The sequence below is a fragment of the Scyliorhinus canicula genome, chromosome 1 (genome assembly GCF_902713615.1).
Source record: "Scyliorhinus canicula chromosome 1, sScyCan1.1, whole genome shotgun sequence".
Taxonomy (NCBI): Eukaryota; Metazoa; Chordata; class Chondrichthyes; order Carcharhiniformes; family Scyliorhinidae; genus Scyliorhinus; species Scyliorhinus canicula.
In genome coordinates, this window is record NC_052146.1 from 178,017,069 (window position 1) to 178,034,504 (window position 17,436).

Sequence of the window (17,436 nt, forward strand, 5' to 3'; positions counted from 1 at the left end):
TACCCTGCCTAACAGCACTGTCGGGGTACCCACACCTCAGGGACTGCAGGGGCTCAAGAAGGGAACTCACCACCACATTCTGAAGGGCTAACCAGCAATGCCATATCCCGTAAACTAATTTTTATAAAGTGTAAGTCTTTATGTATTTATTTTTTAAATATACAATTAAGTTTTTGTGTCTAAAAATGGGAAATCTTGTGGCTAAAACAAGGTTCAGATTTCTCTTTAATTATCAACGGTCCCTTTCAGGATTGTAACACAAACAATCAACTATTGATTTATTAGCAGGCCCAGACTTCATATTCAACAAGTATTTATGTCCTTCATTCAGTTACAGGTAAGAAGTTTTATTTCAAATGATGACACTAAATAATCAAAGAACTAAAAATGAAAATACAGACAGTGAATTATTTGCCTCATTCTCTTACTTACGAGTTTGAGGTGTACCCATGAAGATGAGGTGTTTGTGAATCCCAGCGCTGACATGTGACACTATCCTCTGTTTGAGAAATTTTACCACGATACTTCTCGCCACTGCAGACCATGCACTCCTCTGTAACCAAAATGTAAAAATGACAACTGGTGCTACTGCTATGCAGCAACAAAAGAGCAGAAATGCACAAAAGCAGAAATCAATTAGATCATGGCAAATCTATATCTCGGCTCAATTTATCTGCCTTGATTCCATATTCCATACCTAACACAATCTGTTCCTCGCAGTTTTAAATATTTCAATTAACCCAGTGTCCAAAGCTTTTACACAGGAGAGTTCCAGGTTTCCATTACCCTGAAAACTAAAATCTTCCCAGAATGGCCTAGCTATAATTTTAATGTTGTGTCATCTTATTCTGTTTAACTAACCTTAGCTGTAACCCTAGTCACTATTTTATATTGATATCAAGAAATATGGGTCAGGTCAATACAATAAAGCTGCTTAATCACAAATATAACAGACAGGAGGGGGTTTAATTTAAACAGCGGTGATTTTTCCTCTTGTTCGTCTGTGAACAGGAAGGTGTTTTGATGGAGACTTCCGGTTATGACCATGGAGTGAGTGGTCACATACAGGGCTGTTCCTGCTTAAAGTTACAGAAAAGGACTCTTTTCGCACAGATCCGGGTGGAATTTTGATGAGAAGGCGTAGGTGAATGTTAGAGGAATAGTTTACCCCTGGAATGGTATGTCTCCTGATCGCCAGACCCGGCATAAAACAGTGAGAAATTTGGCTGGAAAGTTGAAACAGTCTTGTGCTCCAGTAACAGCCTCTGCCAGCATGCAGGCGGCAGACGGGCAAGCTGCAAAGCCCCAGATACAGGAACTGATTACTTTTATCAAGGAGGAATTCCATAAACAAAGGAAAGAAATGTGTGAGAATCATGCAAAGGCCATTGCAGAAGCTGTGACACCCCTGAAAAGTACTTTGGAACAGATGGAGAAGTGTTTGGAGGTCACAGTTTCGGGAGATTGAAGGAGTGATCTCGGACTACAGCAATCGTGTGGTGGCTCTGGAGGCGCAGGTGGGGCTCCTAGAAGACGTTTGTAAAACGCTGAGGGCAAAGGTGGGGGAGCAGGAGAAGCCTCGAGAAGACAGATCTTGCGAATAGTGGGCCTGCCTGAAGGAGTAGAAGGTGTGAGTGCCACAAGGTTCATCTCGAGGATGCTGGCGAGGCTGGTGGCAGAAGGGGTGCTGGATAAGGCCCCTGAAGTGGACCGTCAGAGACGCATAGGTCTCTGAGGCCGAAGCCTAGAGCTGGGGAGCCACCGTGGGTGGTGATTGTGAAGCTCTATAAATTCGTGGAGAAAGAGAAAATTCTACAGTGGGCCAGGGAGAAGCGTAGCTGCGACTGGGAGGGAAATAACATCCGGATTTATCAGGACATCGGAGCAGAGTTGGCAAAATGGCGGGAAGGTTTCAACAAGGCCAAGGTGGTGCTGTACCAGCAGCAGATCAGGTTTGGGGTGCTCTACCCGGCGAAATTATGGGTGACGCTCGGAGGCCGGGAGTATTATTTCGGGACACCAGAAACGGCCGAAGACTTCATTAAGGAGCATAAACTGGGGGAGAACTGAGTGGACAATGCATAGGAACTGGGGTGCTTGCACTATGTAATGGTCGGGGGTATGTTTGAAGTGGGTGTAGGGATTGGAGGATTTTCGCCTTTTTTTGTTGGGGGGGGGCTTCTGTTCAATGTTGAGATTGTAAGGAGTTGGAGGGGTGAAATGTTTATGTGGGAATGGATGCTCCCATCCCCCCTCCTGTTTTATGGGACTGTTTGTGTTCAACATCTGTTTGTTTGCTTTTGGAGAAGGTGGCCTGGAGTTTTAGAGAAGTTACGGGCAGCACGGTAGCATCGTGGATAGCACAATTGCTTCACAGCTCCAGGGTCCAAGGTCCCAGGTGGAACGTCCGGGGACTGAATGGGCCACTTAAAAGGACACTGGTGTTCGCGCATCTCAGAAGGTTGAAAGTGGGGGTGGTCTTTTTGCAGGAGACACACTTCCGTGTGAAGCACCAGATTAGGTTAAGGAAGGGGTGGGTTGGGCTGGTTTTTCACTCGGGGTTTGATTCCTCGCTGGGTCACTGTGCGGAGTCTGCACATTCTCCCCATGTCTGCGTGGGTTTCCTCCGGGTGCTCCGGTATCCTCCCACAGTCCAAAGATGTGCAGGTTAGGTGGATTGGCCATGCTAAATTGCCCCTTAGTGTCCAAAATTGCCCTTAGTGTTGGGTGGGGTTAAAGGGTTATGGGGATAGGGTGGAGGTGTGGGCTTGGGTAAGGTGCTCTTTCCAAGGGCCGGTGCAGGCTCGTTGGGCCGAAAGGCCTCCTTCTGCACTGTAAATTCTATGAAATCTATGAAGTCCTTGTTTGGGTGGGGAGGGTAAGGCCAGCATGAGACCTTCTTCTTTGAGCTGAGGAGTGGGGGGAGGGAGGGGGAGGTCATTAGGATTTGCCTTTGGGCAGGGGCAGCCACGCTAGCAGGTTATGCTGGTGAACGGAAGTGAGGTGGTGGGGGAGAAGGACAAGAGGGGTGGCCGGGGTGGAGGGGGAAAGGGGAAGTGGGGAGAAGAAGGGGAAACGTGACACGGTAGGGGGTGAGAGATGACATGGTCAAGGGCGAAGAAAGGGGCCATTTGGGATGGGGTAAGTACAGAGTGGAATTAAAGGGGCAGGAGTTAAGTGAGGAGGATGACGGACGGTAGAGAGGATTGGAGGCGCAAGCCTCCGGTAAGGTTGGTAACATGGAACATCCGGGGACTGAATGGGTCGGTTCAAAGGTCATAGGTGTTCGCGCACCTCAGGAGCTTCAAAGCGGTGGTTGTCCTTTTGCAGGAGACACACTTCCGTGTGACGGGCCAGGTTAGGTTAAGGAAGGGGTGGGTTGGGCAGGTTTTTCACTCGGGGTTTGATTCAAAATTGAGGGGTGTGGTGATTTTAATGAGCAAAAAAAATGGGATTTGTGACTGCGAAGGAGGTGAGGGATCCAGGTGGGAGATATGTGATTGTGAGTGGGGCATTGGAAGGGGCACTGGTAGCGTTGGTAAATGTGTATGCCCCAAATTGGGATGATGTGGGTTTTATGAGGGGATTGCTAGCAGCAATCCCAGATTTGGCCACTCACCAATTGATCATGGGAGGAGATTTTAACTGTGTCCTGGAGACGAGGGTGGATAAATCGAGCCCCAGGTCGATGGGTAGGGTACTAATGGCAAGGGAGCTGGGGAGGGGGGTTTATGGAGAGGATGGGTATGGTGGATCTATGGCGCTTTCAGAACCGAGGGGGAAAGGAGTATTCCTTCTTTTCACACGTCTATAAGGTGTATTCGAGGATTGATTATTTTGTAGTGAGTCGGGAGGTTTTGGTTAGGGTGGAGGGGGCAGAGTATACGGGGATAGTTATCTCGGACCATGCACCCCACTGGCTGGATATTCAATTCAGTACGGGACGAGAGCAGAGGCCGGGGTGGAGGTTTGACTTGGGGTTGTTGGCGGATGGAGGTTTTTGTGATAAGGTGCGTTTGGCGATTAGGGATTATGTGGAGTTCAATGAGAATGGGGAGGTGTCGGCGGGCATTTTTTGGGAAGCACTGAAGGCAGTGGTCCGGGGAGAAATTATCTCATTTACGGTTCATGTGAATAAGGAAAGGAGGGCGGAACATGACCGTCTAGTGAGCGAGAAAGTGAAGGTGGACAGGGAATATTCGAGGGTGCCCACCGTGGAGAGATTGGTGAGGAGGAAAAAACTGCAGCGGCAATTTGACAAGCTGACAACGGGGAGGGCGGTAGGGCAACTGCGTAGGGCAAGAGGGGTGCAATACGAGTATGGGGAGAAGCTGAGCCGCATGCTGGTGCACCAGCTGCGGAGGCAGACTGGTTCCAGGGAAATATTGAAGATCCGGACTGGGGCTGGAGATGTGGTGTCAGAGCCAGGGAAGATAAATGAGGCATTTAGAGAATATTACCAGGGACTTTATGAAGCAGACCCAGGAGGAGAGGAGGGGGACATGAGTTGGTTTCTGGACGAGTTGGAATTTCCCCAGGTGGAAGAAGCAAAGAGGGAGGCATTGGAGGAGGCCCTATGGCTGAGGGAGGTGCTGGATAGTATCAGGGGTATGAAGTCGGGGAAGGCCCCTGGGCCAGATGGGTACCCGGCAGAATTTTATAAAGAATTTGCAGCGGACCTGGCACCACATCTGTTGGGGGCGTTTAATGAAGCACTGGAGAAGGGGAAGTTGCCGGAGATGATGAAGCAGGCAGTAATAACACTAATCCCAAAAAAAGGAAGGATCCGTTGGAATGTGGGTCATGTAGACCCATATCACTATTGAACACGGATGTGAAAGTATTGGCTAAGTTGTTGGCGGGGAGGATGGAGGATTATGTCCCGGGGGTGGTGGCAGAAGATCATAAACAGGCTTCGTGAAGGGCAGGCAGCTCGTAAGTAATATAAGAAGGCTGTTGAATGTGGTGACGAATCCGTCGAGAGCTCTGGTACCAGAGGTGGTGGTGCCCATGGACGCAGTGAAAGCATTTGATCGAGTGGAGTGGTGGTACTTGTTCAAAGTTTTGGGAAGGTTTGGGTTTGGGCCGAGATTTGTGGCATGGGTGCGGTTGCTGTATGTGGCGCCAAGAGCGAGGGTGAGAACGAATGATATGAGCTCATGAAGCTTTGACTTACACAGGGGTCCCAGACAGGGGTGCCCCTGTCGCCGCTGCTGTTCAGAACATAGAACATGGAACAGTACAGCACAGAACAGGCCCTTTGCCCTCGAAGTTGTGCCGAGCATTGTCCGAAACCAAGATCAAGCTATCCCACTCCCTGTCATTGTGGTGTGCTCCATGTGCCGATCCAATAACCGCTTGAAAGTTCCTAAAGTGTCCGACTCCACTATCGCAGCAGGCAGTCCATTCCACATCCTAACCACTCTCTGAGTAAAGAACCTACCTCAGACATCCCTCCTATATCTCCCACCCTGAATCTTATAGTTATATCCCCTTGTAACAGCTACATCCACCCGAGGAAATAGTCTCTGAACGTCCACTCTATCCCCCTCATCATCTTATAAACCTCTATTAAGTCGCCTCTCATCCTCCTCAGCTCCAAAGAGAAAAGCCCTAGCTCCCTCAACCTTTCCTCATAAGACCCTATCCTGCAAACCAGGCAGCATCCTGGTAAATCTCCTTTGCACCCTTTCCAATGCTTCCACATCCTTCCTATAATGAGCTGACCAGAACTGCACACAATACTCCAAATGTGGTCTCACCAGGGTCATGTATAGTTGCAGCATAACCCCGCGGCTCTTAAACTCAAGCCCCCTGTTAATAAACGCTAACACACTATAAGCCTTCTTCACGGCTCTATCCACTTGAGTGGCAACCTTCAGAGATCTGTGGACATGAACCCCAAGATCTCGCTGTTCCTCCACATTCCTCAGAACCCTGCCGTTGACCCTGTAATCCACATTAAAAATTTTCCACCAAAATGAATCACCTCACACTTATCAGGGTTAAACTCCATCTGCCATTTTCCGGCCCAGCTCTGCATCCTATCAATGTCTCTTTGCAGCCTACAACAGCCCTTCACCTCATCCACTACTCCACCAATCTTGGTGTCATCAGCAAATTTACTGACCCACCCTTCAACCCCTCCTCCAAGTCATTGATAAAAATGACAAATAACAGAGGACCCAGCACTGATCCCTGTGGTACAGGGATCCCTATTTGAGCTGGCCATAGAGCCATTGGTGATGGCTCTCAGGGGGTCGGCAGAGTGGCAGGGGATAATGAGGGGACAGAGGGAGCATTGAGTGTTGCTCTATGCCGATGACCTCTTGCTGTATGTTTAGGATCCGTTGGAGAGTATGGGAAGGATTATGGGCCTGTTGGGGAGGTTTGGAGGGTTCTCGGGATACAAGCTGAATTTAGGGAAAAGCAAGGTATTCCTGGTGAATGACCTGGCACAGCGGGCTAATTTAGGGGGGGCAGGGCCGGTGCTAGGAATTGCGGGCCTAATTAGAAAAGTGATGGCGGGGCCCCTACTCTACAAAAGTAAAAATTTATGTATGTTTATATTTCGTGTAGTATGCTCGTCTTTAATTTAAAAAAAACATTAAATGCTTGATATACTAAAATATTGAAACTTACTTACCCGGGCGGAAGGATTTGTCAACGGTAATGCGGTGCGTTCTCCAAAAGTAAAAACTACCCTATAGTTCCTCTTAGAATACAGAAAAGGCTTCAAACGGTAACTCTGTCGCCGCTGGCGCGGGGCTCCCTTAAGGTGCGGGGCTCCCTTAAGGTGCGGGGCTCAATTTGATGAAATTGGTCAAATAGGCTTAAAACCGGCCCTGAGGGGGGGATGCCATTTACGGTAGCGAAGGATAGGTTTAGGTACTTGGGGATTCAGGTGGCGAGGGAATGGATGAGGCTCCATAAGTGGAACTTAATGAAGCTGGTGGAGGAGGCCAGGGAGGATCTTAAAATGAAATGAAAAAATGAAAATTGCTTATTGTCACGAGTAGGCTTCAATGAAGTTACTGTGAAAAGCCCCTAGTCGCCACATTCCGGTGCCTGTCTGGGGAGGCTGGTACGGGAATCGAACCGTGCTGCTGGCCTGCTTTAAAAGCCAGCGATTTAGCACAGTGAGCTAAACCAACCCCAGGATCCTAAGAGGTGGGATACATTGCACTTAACATTGGCGGGGAGGGTCCAAGTGGTGAAAATGAAATTCTGCCAAGGTTCTTGTTTATCTCTCAGGCTCTCCTGATCATTATACCAAAGGCCTTTTTTCGGAAATTGGACACAATCATCTCTGACTTTGTATGGGCAGGGAAGGTGCCGAGGGTGGGGAGGACCCTGCTACAGAGGCAGAGGCATCGGGGGGGGCTTGGCATTGCCAAACTTGCTTCATTATTATTGGGAGGCGAATGTGGACAAGGTGCGGCGGTGGTGGGAAGAAGGGGTCGAATAGGTTAGGATGGAGGACGAATCTTGTAAGGGGTCTAGTTTGAGGGCTATGGTGACGGCAGCATTGCCAATGGCTCCGAGTAGGTATTCAGGGAGCCCAGTGTTGCAGTCCACGGTGAAGATATGGAATCAGCTGAGAAGGCATTTTAGGGAGGAAGGGATATCAGTGCTAACGCCGCTGTGCGAAAATCATGGGTTTGAGCAGGGGGGAATGGATAGTGTATGCAGGAGGTGGAGGAAAGTTGGGCTGGTTAAGGTGAGGGATTTGTATTTGGAGGAAGGGTTCACCAGTCTGGAGGAGCTAAGGGAGAGGGTAGAGCTGCCGAGGGGTAGTGAGTTCAGGTATGTACAGGTTCGGGACTTTGCACGAAAGGTCTGGAAGGGGTTCCCTAGATTGCCGGGATACACCCTGCTGGAGCGACTGTTGCTTCCTGATGTGGAAGGTGAGGGAAGAATTGGGGATATATATAAGTGGCTGGGGGAGCAGGGAGGCAAGCGGGTGGTGAAGATCAAGGAGAAATGGGAAGCAGAGTTGGGAATGGAGATCAATTGGGGAGTATGGAGTGAGGCACTGCGAAGAGTAAATGGGACCTCCTCTTGTGCAAGGATGAGCCAGATACAGTTTAAGGTGGTGCACAGGGTGCATATGACCCGGGCGAGAATGAGTGGGTTCTTTCAGGGGGGAGCATATGAGTGTGAGAGGTGTGGGTGGGGGCAAGCGAATCATGCGCACGTGTTTTGGGGTTGTGAAAAATTGGGAAGATTCTGGGCAGAAGTGTTTGTGGTCTTAGCCAGGATAGTGGAGGAGAGAGTGGACCTGGACCCTTTGGTGGCGATATTTGGGGTTTCAGAGAAGCCAGAGCACATGGAGAGGAGGAAGGCCGATGTCACGGCCTTCGCCTCTCTGATTGCACGGAGACAAATTTTACTTGAGTGGTGGTCGGCATCGCCACCGGGAGTAGCAGCATGGTTGGGTTACCTGTACGACTTCCTGTGGTTAGAGAAGTTAAAGTATGAGTTAAGGGGCTCAGCAGGGGAGTTTGAGAAAAGATGGGGGAATGTTTGTGACCGTGTTTGAGGAGCTGTTCGTCGCTGGGGGTGGGGGCTGGGTGATGGGAAGGGGGGGTGAAAAAGGAGGAAAATCTGTACAAACTGTATAGTTAATTGTTGGGAAGAATGCTTCAGGGGTGTTTATTTGCTGTAACCTACTTTGATACAAGTTTGAATAAAATGCGTTTTTAAAGAAGTAAGGTGTTTTGATTTTGATTTCCCCCCTTGTAAGCCATGCTGTATTTCCCAAACTCGCAATTTTAATGCAATCCAATTTTCTATTAATAATCCCACAGTAAATTTACGATAGTGTAAAGTCAGAGGGTTAGCTTAATTACACACACTAAAATGCAGGAGATGGGTTCAATGTGACATCCTTGACACTCATTGAGAGTTTTGGACACTGAGGGTCAATTTAGCATGGCCATTCCACCTAACCTGCACCTCTTTGGACTGTGGGAAGAAACCTGTCGGAATTGAACTGGGTGGTTGGTGCTGTTAAGCAGCAGTGCTAACCACTGTGCCACCGTACCGCTTGTGAAATGTAGATGGCCTTTGCAGCCAACAGTGGTTGTTAGCATATAAACAAAAAAAGAACAAAGAAAAGTACAGCCCAGGAACAGGCCCTTCAGCCCTTCAAGCCTGCACCGGCCATGCTGCCTGGCTAACCAAAAACCTTCTATACTATCGGGGCCCATATCCCTCTATTCCCATCCTATTCATGTATTTGTCAAGATGCCCCTTAATCGTCACTATCGTACCTGCTTCCACCACTTCCCCTGGAGTGAGTTCTAGTCACCTACTAACCACTGTGTAAAAAAACCTCCCTCACACATCTCCTCTAAACTTTGCCCCTCGCACCGTAAACCTATGTCCCCGAGTATTTGACTCTTCCATCCTGGGAAAAAAAGCTTCTGACAATCTACTCTGTCCATGCCCCTCATACTTTTGTAGACTTCTATCAGGTCGCCCCTCAACTCCGTTGTTACAGTGAGAACGAACCAAGTTTATCCAACCTCTCTTCAGAGATAACAGGGCACAAGGGGCAGGACCAGGGTCGCTGCCTCGAGCCTCTTACGAGGGCCGGCCAGTAGCACCGCGAGATCCTCTTACATGGGCCTGCCAGTAGCATTGGCAGGGCTGCTTCTGTTGAGTCCAACAGAAGACCTACGTCGGAGAAAGCAGAGGCAGGAGCGATGTGAGAGGCTCGAGGCACTGCCCTACACATGGAGGACCCAGCCGCCCATCAAGCCAGGGAGGGACCTATAAGGAGAGGCCGGCAACAGGCCAAGGTGTACAGGCGTCGCTGGTCTTTTGGTCAGATGACGGAAGGTGTGTGCTGCAGGAGGCTCCGCCTCAACAAGGACACTGTGTGGCACCTATGCCATGTCCTCGTGGATGTGGCACCACTTTGAGGAGGAGGATACCTGCTTCTGGTGACTGTCAAGCCCTGAATCTCTATGCCTCAGATCATTCCAAGGATCAAGCGGGGACTTGTATGGCATTTCACAAGCTACAGCCCACACGTGCCTCGGCAGCTAACTACATAAACTTTGAGCTGGACCAGGCCGAAAAAGAGAAAAAGATGCCTGGGCGGCAGGGTTCTCCGCCATCGCCGGGATGCCCCAGATCTACGGAGTGATAGATGGCATGCACGTTGCCTTTTATCAACAGGGAGGAGTTCCATTCCTCCCTGAATGTCCAACTCATGTACGACCACCACAAGAGGATCATGCACGTGTGTTCACACTTCCCAGGCAGTGTGCATGACAGATGCATCCTGGGACAGTCAGACATCCTTGGCCTCTTCGAGGACCACCTCAGGTTGGCTCTTGGGGAATAAGGAGTACCAGTTGAGGCTAATGAAGCCTGTACGGAGGCCGGTAACACAATGCGGAGACCCGATACAATGAGGCCCAGGTGGCCACCTGGACTGTCATTGAACGACACACTGGACTCTTCAAAATGTGGTCCTGATGCCTCGATTGCTCCGGCGATGCACTGCAGTACACCCCCCCAGGGGGTCGCCCTCTTCGTGGTGGTGGGCTGTGCTCTCCACAACCCAGTACAGCGACGTGCTGGAGGTGGAGATTTGGTCACCTTCGAGGAAGGGCCGGAGCAGGGTGGACTTGAGGATGGGCCGGAGAGGACCCACAGGATGGAGGACAGGCAGCAGTGGTGAGGGTCTGGCATGCCCGGAGGGCCGAGGAGGCCCTCATTCTCGCCCCCACCCCACTTCCGTCTGCTACCCATCACCTCCAACCCCTCCCCCAACCCCCCAGGCTTATTGCCCGGTTTTGAAGAAGGCTACTCGCCTTCTCCGATTCCCACAGCAGCCATTGCACTAGCTACATGTTAAATGACCGCTCACTGGAGAGCCAGTTAGATCATAGGAGGCCATTCGATAGAGGTTCCCTCCCGTTAATAATGGAGATTGACCTTAATTGGTGATTGCTGGTTTCTCGGCACGTTGCATTGGGTTCCAGGTGTCACTAACACAAGCGGGCTGGTTAGATCGGAAACAGATCAGCGTCCGCCACGGTCCCCAATTTCGGCTCCCCCGTGATCTTACCGGCTCATGTGGATTTGTGCCCAGTGTGACGTGGCCATTAGATCGCACCCTTTATGTTCACCTTATCAAACTTAATCTTAAAGACCTCTATCAGGTCACTGTCCACAATTTTGTAGATAAAAAGGTCCTGAGTTCAATCTTTCCAAATTAGTGTAACCTCTCTGTTTTGGTATCATCCCTCTGAATCTTCTATGTTCCTTCCCCAGTTCCTTGTATCCTTTTTAATAAGATGGCGAACCACCTTGTCCACAGTACTCCCAGTGTAGTCTAACCAAGGTTCTATACAAATTTAATATAACTTCACTGCTTTTCAATTCTAGACCTCTGGAAATAAACACAAGTATTCAGTTTACTCTTTATATGGTTTCATTAAATTGTGTCACTACGTTTGTACATCTATGTCCCTGGATCTATTTAGCCTTATATTGCCCAAACAACATGTCGCCTCTTGACTCTTCTCACCAAGATGCATTACCTCACACTGATCTATATTGAAATTAATTTGCCAAGGACATGTCCATTCTGCAAGTTTATTAGTCTCTTCCTGTAAATTGTTCCATTCTTCCTCCAGATTTACCATTTCCAATTTTGTGGCAGATGCAAATTTAGAACTTGTTCTCCGATTCCCAAGTTCACATTATCAATGGAAATCATGAACCACTGATGCATGTGCAATGTCACTTCCCACCTTACACCCATCAGTGCTGCCTTAACTCTAATTCTCTGCTTTGTGTTGTGTAGCCAGCTTGCTATCCATCCTTTCTTTAGTCATAGCTGAGCTTTCAGACATTAATTTAACGGTTGCGCTCCACAAGACAATACCTTCACAATTTTGTATTTGACAGTATTCCCATCGCACGTTTACATCTAGAGTGTAGCACCAAGGACCTGTGTTATCATTGTCAGGATTTCTGCAATAGTTTTCTTCCAGGTCAGCATGTGGGCTATTTTCTGGTGTGTAACTATTCAAAAAAAGCATATTAATTTATTACCAGCAGTCACTTTAAAAATAGGTGTTCATTTAAAGACAATACATATTTGACAATAGACAATTGGAGTCTTGAAAATTCGAACAGAAAGCAAGAAGGAACTTATATATTTATATACCGTCTCTCACAATCTCAAGATGTGTCAAAATGCTTGACATCCTTTTAAGTACTTTTGAAGTGTAGTCACAGCGGTGATGTCGGAAACACAGAAGCCGATTTGCGCAGAGTAAGCTCCCACAAACAGCAATTAAATAAATGGACAGACAATCTATTTTAAGTGTTGGTTAAGGAATAGATATTAACACTATGAAGTCGTTGAAGCCACCAATGAGTCTCAGATCGAATGGTAATATGGACAGCAACTATCGTGTGTTTCAACAGCAATTTAATCTGTCTCTTCCTGCAGTAAATTTAGGAGATCAATCAGATTCGCATAAGGTAGTGATGCTCCTAGCAGGGGCAGAGCCCGAAGCAATTGCTGTGTTTAATACGTTTAAATATGCAAATGATGAAGATAGTAAAAATTCTAATGAAGTCATTTAAAGATTTGATGCACATTGCACCGCAGAAAGAATGAAAATTATGGGCATTATGCGTTTAGATCACATTTACAGAAGACAGAAGAGTCCATAGATCAGTTCATCACTGAATTAAAATTAAAAGCCAAAACCTGTAATTTTTCTGTGGTGGAATCTTCCCTGATTTGGGACCAGATTGTGTTTGGTGTGAATGAAAATAAGCTGAGGGAACGGTTGCTGAGGGAATCGAAGCTGTCTTTGGAACATTTAAGATTTGTCAGGCTCACGAGCTAGCAGCATAGCATTCTAAAATGTTTCTCAGTAATGGTGGCGTCTTCTCGGAGGAAAGCACTCTGATTGCCGCCCTTTTTCCAAAAAGGTGGGAAACTTCTGAAAAAAAGCGGGAAAGTTTCTGCAGTTCCTCGGACACCAACAAACAGGTTAAAGATCAAGATGAAGTATTTCTTTGTAAAAGATGTGGTCAAAGGCAAAAATTAAGGCAGTGTCCAGCGTTTGGCAAGTTTTGTTCCAGATGCAAAGGAAAAAAAATCACTTTGCTTAGAATTGTTAATCTAGGCCAGTGTTCTTCAAAGTCGGGGGCACGACCCACAGGTGGGTCGCGGGCAGATGTCGGGAGGGTCGCGGAGCTGTTGTCCGTGGCGCTCCCGATCGCGCAAATCCCCGCGCAGCAGTCAGCTTTTCATAACGCCGGTTGCAAGCGGCCTTTAAAATGGCCACGCACATGTAAAAAAATTTAGCCGCATTGCGCACACACGATGATCGGGCGCACATGCGCAGTGAGGCCACTATTTTTTAAGAGGTCTCAGCTTAATCGCTCATTTGTGCTTGCACAATTTATCATTTCACTTCATTGTTCCTTGATTACCTGGAGTAATTTTTAAAGGTGCAATGAAGTAAGTAGTTTAAGTGTGTAATGTTCCTGTCTCCATCAATATTAGAATAAAAGGAATGCAAATGATGATTAGTCATACTCATTCTTGCATTACCTTTCTCACAAAGGTATTTCCATGCTCATCTGTGTACTGTTCCTCTGTAACCGTTTTTTATTCTTTTTTTATTTCTTTTTTTTTTACACGTTTTGGGGGGGTTTATTCATTTTATTAATTTATTTTATTAATTTATTTTTTATTTTTTTCATTTATTTTATTAATTTTATTTGATTTTTTTACAAGTTCAGGGGTAGGGTTTATTTAATAAAATTTTACGGAAGAAATGCAGAACTTTGGACAGATGGAGACTCCATACTTTCCGACACCGGAAGGCTTCACCTTCACCCAACAGGTTCCATTGAAGGAGCGTGTACGAGGGCCAAAAGGACCCAAAGCTATTTCCTCCATTTTAATCAGCAGCAAACAAGGTAAGAGAAAATGGTGGAATGCTCAAAGCGGCCGGCGTGGGTCACAAAGGTCAGCCGGCGTGGGTCGCGAAGGTCGGCCGGTTGGGTCCCGAAGGTCGGCCGGGTTGGGTCCCGAAGGTTGGCCGGTTGGTAAAAATAGGTCCCCGGAAAAAAAGTTTGAAGAACACTGATCTAAGCTCAACCCCAGATCAGTCAGCACAATGGAAGATGCAGTCTTCAGTGATGAAACATCATTGTTTGTTGGAGCAATAACAGAGAAGAATAATTTTTTGGAGACATCAAAAAATTCTCCAGCACTCAAAAAAATGCAAACTGATGCTCCATTTAAAATAAGCAGGTTGATGAGGACTGCTTCCGAGGGCTTGAATTCATTATTAAGTGATCAGCCTGTGAATAATTAGGTCTATAGAAGTTGGTATACAGCATCCTCAAAGGATTGGATCAACACTCCAACGATTCTGAGAACATTATCAGCAAATTATGCATTATCTAAAGCAACGATACAAACTATTAGTAGTGAAATTGCTGAAGATGTAGATCTGCATGTCAATCTCATTTCTACCCTGCCACCCGTATCAGATACAGAACCACAAGTTATCAAGAAGATAGAAGAGCCTGCAAATGGGGTAAATTCCATGGTATGTGTGAAACATAAAAATGGTGATGCTGTATAGGCATGGATCCCAAAGATCTTAACGAAAAAAGTGTACATGTTGTAAAACAATCATTGCAGAAAGCAATGGACAGCCAATCTGATCCATATCTCACAAAATCACGTTACAAAGCATTACCATTGTCAAATGGTAGATCACCAGCAGAGTTACTCATGAATAGAAGGTTGCGTACCACACTTTCATACTTGGAACAGAAGGAGGAGAATGCAGTGGTACTGCAGGAAATGCAAAACATTAAAGCAAAACAAAAGCAGTTCTATGATAGAGTGTCTGGAACTTTACCACCTCTGAGTAGTGATGACATTGTAAGAGTAGAAGATTCAGGCAATTGGTCGGGAAAAGCCATTGTGCTTGAAGTAGCACCTCATTCCCAGAATGTACAGACAGAGGCAGGTTTGGTTTTAAGAAGAAATCATTGCGCACTCTTGAAAACCAAAGAAGACTTTCACAATGTGATGGATGACGAATCTACGTCAGAATCAATGTCAGCTGCAGTGTTCAGCAGTTCCTGAGCATGAGAATGTCATGGAGAATATTGAATCTACAAGTTCTGAGCTGCAAAGTCAAACTTTGAGAAGATCAACCAGAGTCAGAAGAAAACCTGATCGACTCAATTTGTAGATTTAGACTATTTGTATATACTATGGCTACTCTTCTTGTGCATAATATATATAAATATATATATATATATATATGTGGATAGCACAATCGCTTCTCAGCTCGAGGGTCCCAGGTTCGATTCCGGCTTGGGTCACTGTCTGTGCGGAGTCTGCACATCCTCCCCGTGTGTGCGTGGGTTTCCTCCAGGTGCTCCGGTTTCCTCCCACTGTCCAAAGATGTGCAAGTTAGGTGGATTGGCCATGATCAATTCCCCTTAGTGTCCAAAATTGCCCTTAGTGTTGGGTGGGGTTACTGAGTTATGGGGATAGGGTGGAGGTGTTGACCTTGGGTAGGGGGTAGGGTGCTCTTTCCAAGAGCCGGTGCAGACTCGATGGGCTGAATGGCCTCCTTCTGCACTGCATGATATATACATTTGTTAAACCAGTTTTTAAAAAAAATACTGTTAGACTCACAGGCTCATGATATCATATATACCATATAATAATCTTTATTGTCACAAGTAGGCTTGCATTAACACTGCAATGAAGTTACCGTGAAAAGCCTCCAGTCGCCACATTCCGGTGCCTGTTTGGGTACACGGAGGGAGAATTCAGAATGTCCGAATTACCTAACAACATGTCTTCCGGGACTTGTGGGAGGAAACCGGAGCACCTGGAGGAAACCCACGCAGTCACGGGGCGAACGTGCAGACTCCGCACAGACAGTGATCCAAGACGGGAATCAAACCTGGGACCCTGGTGCTGTGAAGCAACAGTGCTAACCACTATGCTACCATGCCACCCATGTACTGATGATAATGTATTAATTTATTCCTTCAAAGGAAAGGGAATGTAGTGATAGCATGGTTGTGTTGTAATTAACCAACTGACCACTAGGAGTCTCACTGGTATATAAGTTAATGTTAGAGTCAGGTGACCTCAGACTGACTGGAGAGCTGGAAGAGAGTTTCTTGTGCATGATCATACTGTTATTTATCTGTTGTTTTGTATATAGTTGACCCCAATTAATGTTAATAAATCATTTATAGCTTTACCTACAAGTGTTCTTGTAATATAAATCAGGCCATTCGACAAGAACATTATAGTCAGTACCCCTTGACAGTGCAACATTCTATCAGTACCGAAAGCGACTGTCAGCCGAGATGATGTGTTCAAGTTGCTGGAGCACTTCAACCTACAATCATCTGACTCAGATACCACTTCGCTCTGCAATATCAGGGTATAAATGTTCCTATGAAATTAATTCATCCCACTACATTAATGGAGGTGTTAACCCGGTGACTTTGATAAGACAAAATACCCTTACCATGACATTAAACTGCATAATTTTCACCCCATTGGTTTTATGTTTTCCTTGCAAGTCAGACAGCATGGAGGATTTGAATTTATCGGCATTTTCGATTAGGAGTTGGCTTTGGATAATCTGCAATTCAAAATCTCTGAGGCTGAACAACAAATTGAAGTACACTGAGCGAAAATACGGGCAGGAAATCCCGGAAAACAAGTTTCCTGAATATCTTGCAGAATTTAACAGCAGGGTTCCTTTACCTTTTTTTGACCCTTTTCTTCAACCAACACTTAAAACCAGATAAAAGCAAATTACTGCGGATGCTGGAATTTGAAACGAAAGGGAAAATGCTGGAAAATCTCAGTAAGTCTGGCAGCATCTGTAGGGAGAGAAAAGAGCTAACGTTTCGAGTCCGATGACTCTTTGTCAAAGCTCATAGTTTTTTTTTTGCGTTCCTTACCATCTGTAAGAAACAGGAAAAGAGTCTTGTTAAGGCGTTGATTGATGCGAAGAATGAAATGAAACAGGGGACAGGGACAGCTTTGAGAGAGAGTAAGACGGTGCTGCTGGAGAGAGATGTCGAGTGTCTTCATGTGGCGCCGCATGGCACTGAGTGTGGCTTTCAGGATGCGGCGAGAGCAGCAGTTGGAAGAATGTTGTATATCCTGGAGGTACCTGTAATCCTGGAGGTTACATACAGGGTGGATTTAAGTTGAAATCCTGTGGGGTAAGTCGGAGACAAAGACAGTCACTGAGGAAGGAAATATGGCTGTGGAAGCGAGTCTTGGTAAATACCTTGTCCAACACTAAGAGAGAAATGGAAAGCAGTGAAGTAGGATAGTGAGGGAGGGACTTATGGAAATCCTGTCGGAGAGAAGAGCAG

General features: G+C 46.8%; 1 protein-coding gene across 2 annotated transcripts in view; it reads right to left on the reverse strand.

Moving 5' to 3' along the window:
* Window positions 1–17,436, reverse strand: part of LOC119969583 (plasminogen-like) — a 160,190-nt gene that overhangs the window by 83,045 nt on the left and 59,709 nt on the right. For both annotated transcript variants that reach the window (XM_038803378.1, XM_038803387.1), the window contains 2 exons: window positions 11,909–12,048; window positions 433–553 (listed from right to left, as the gene is read on the reverse strand). In XM_038803378.1, coding sequence (XP_038659306.1) covers window positions 433–553; window positions 11,909–12,048 — 261 coding nt within the window. The remainder of the gene's footprint in view (window positions 1–432; window positions 554–11,908; window positions 12,049–17,436) is intronic.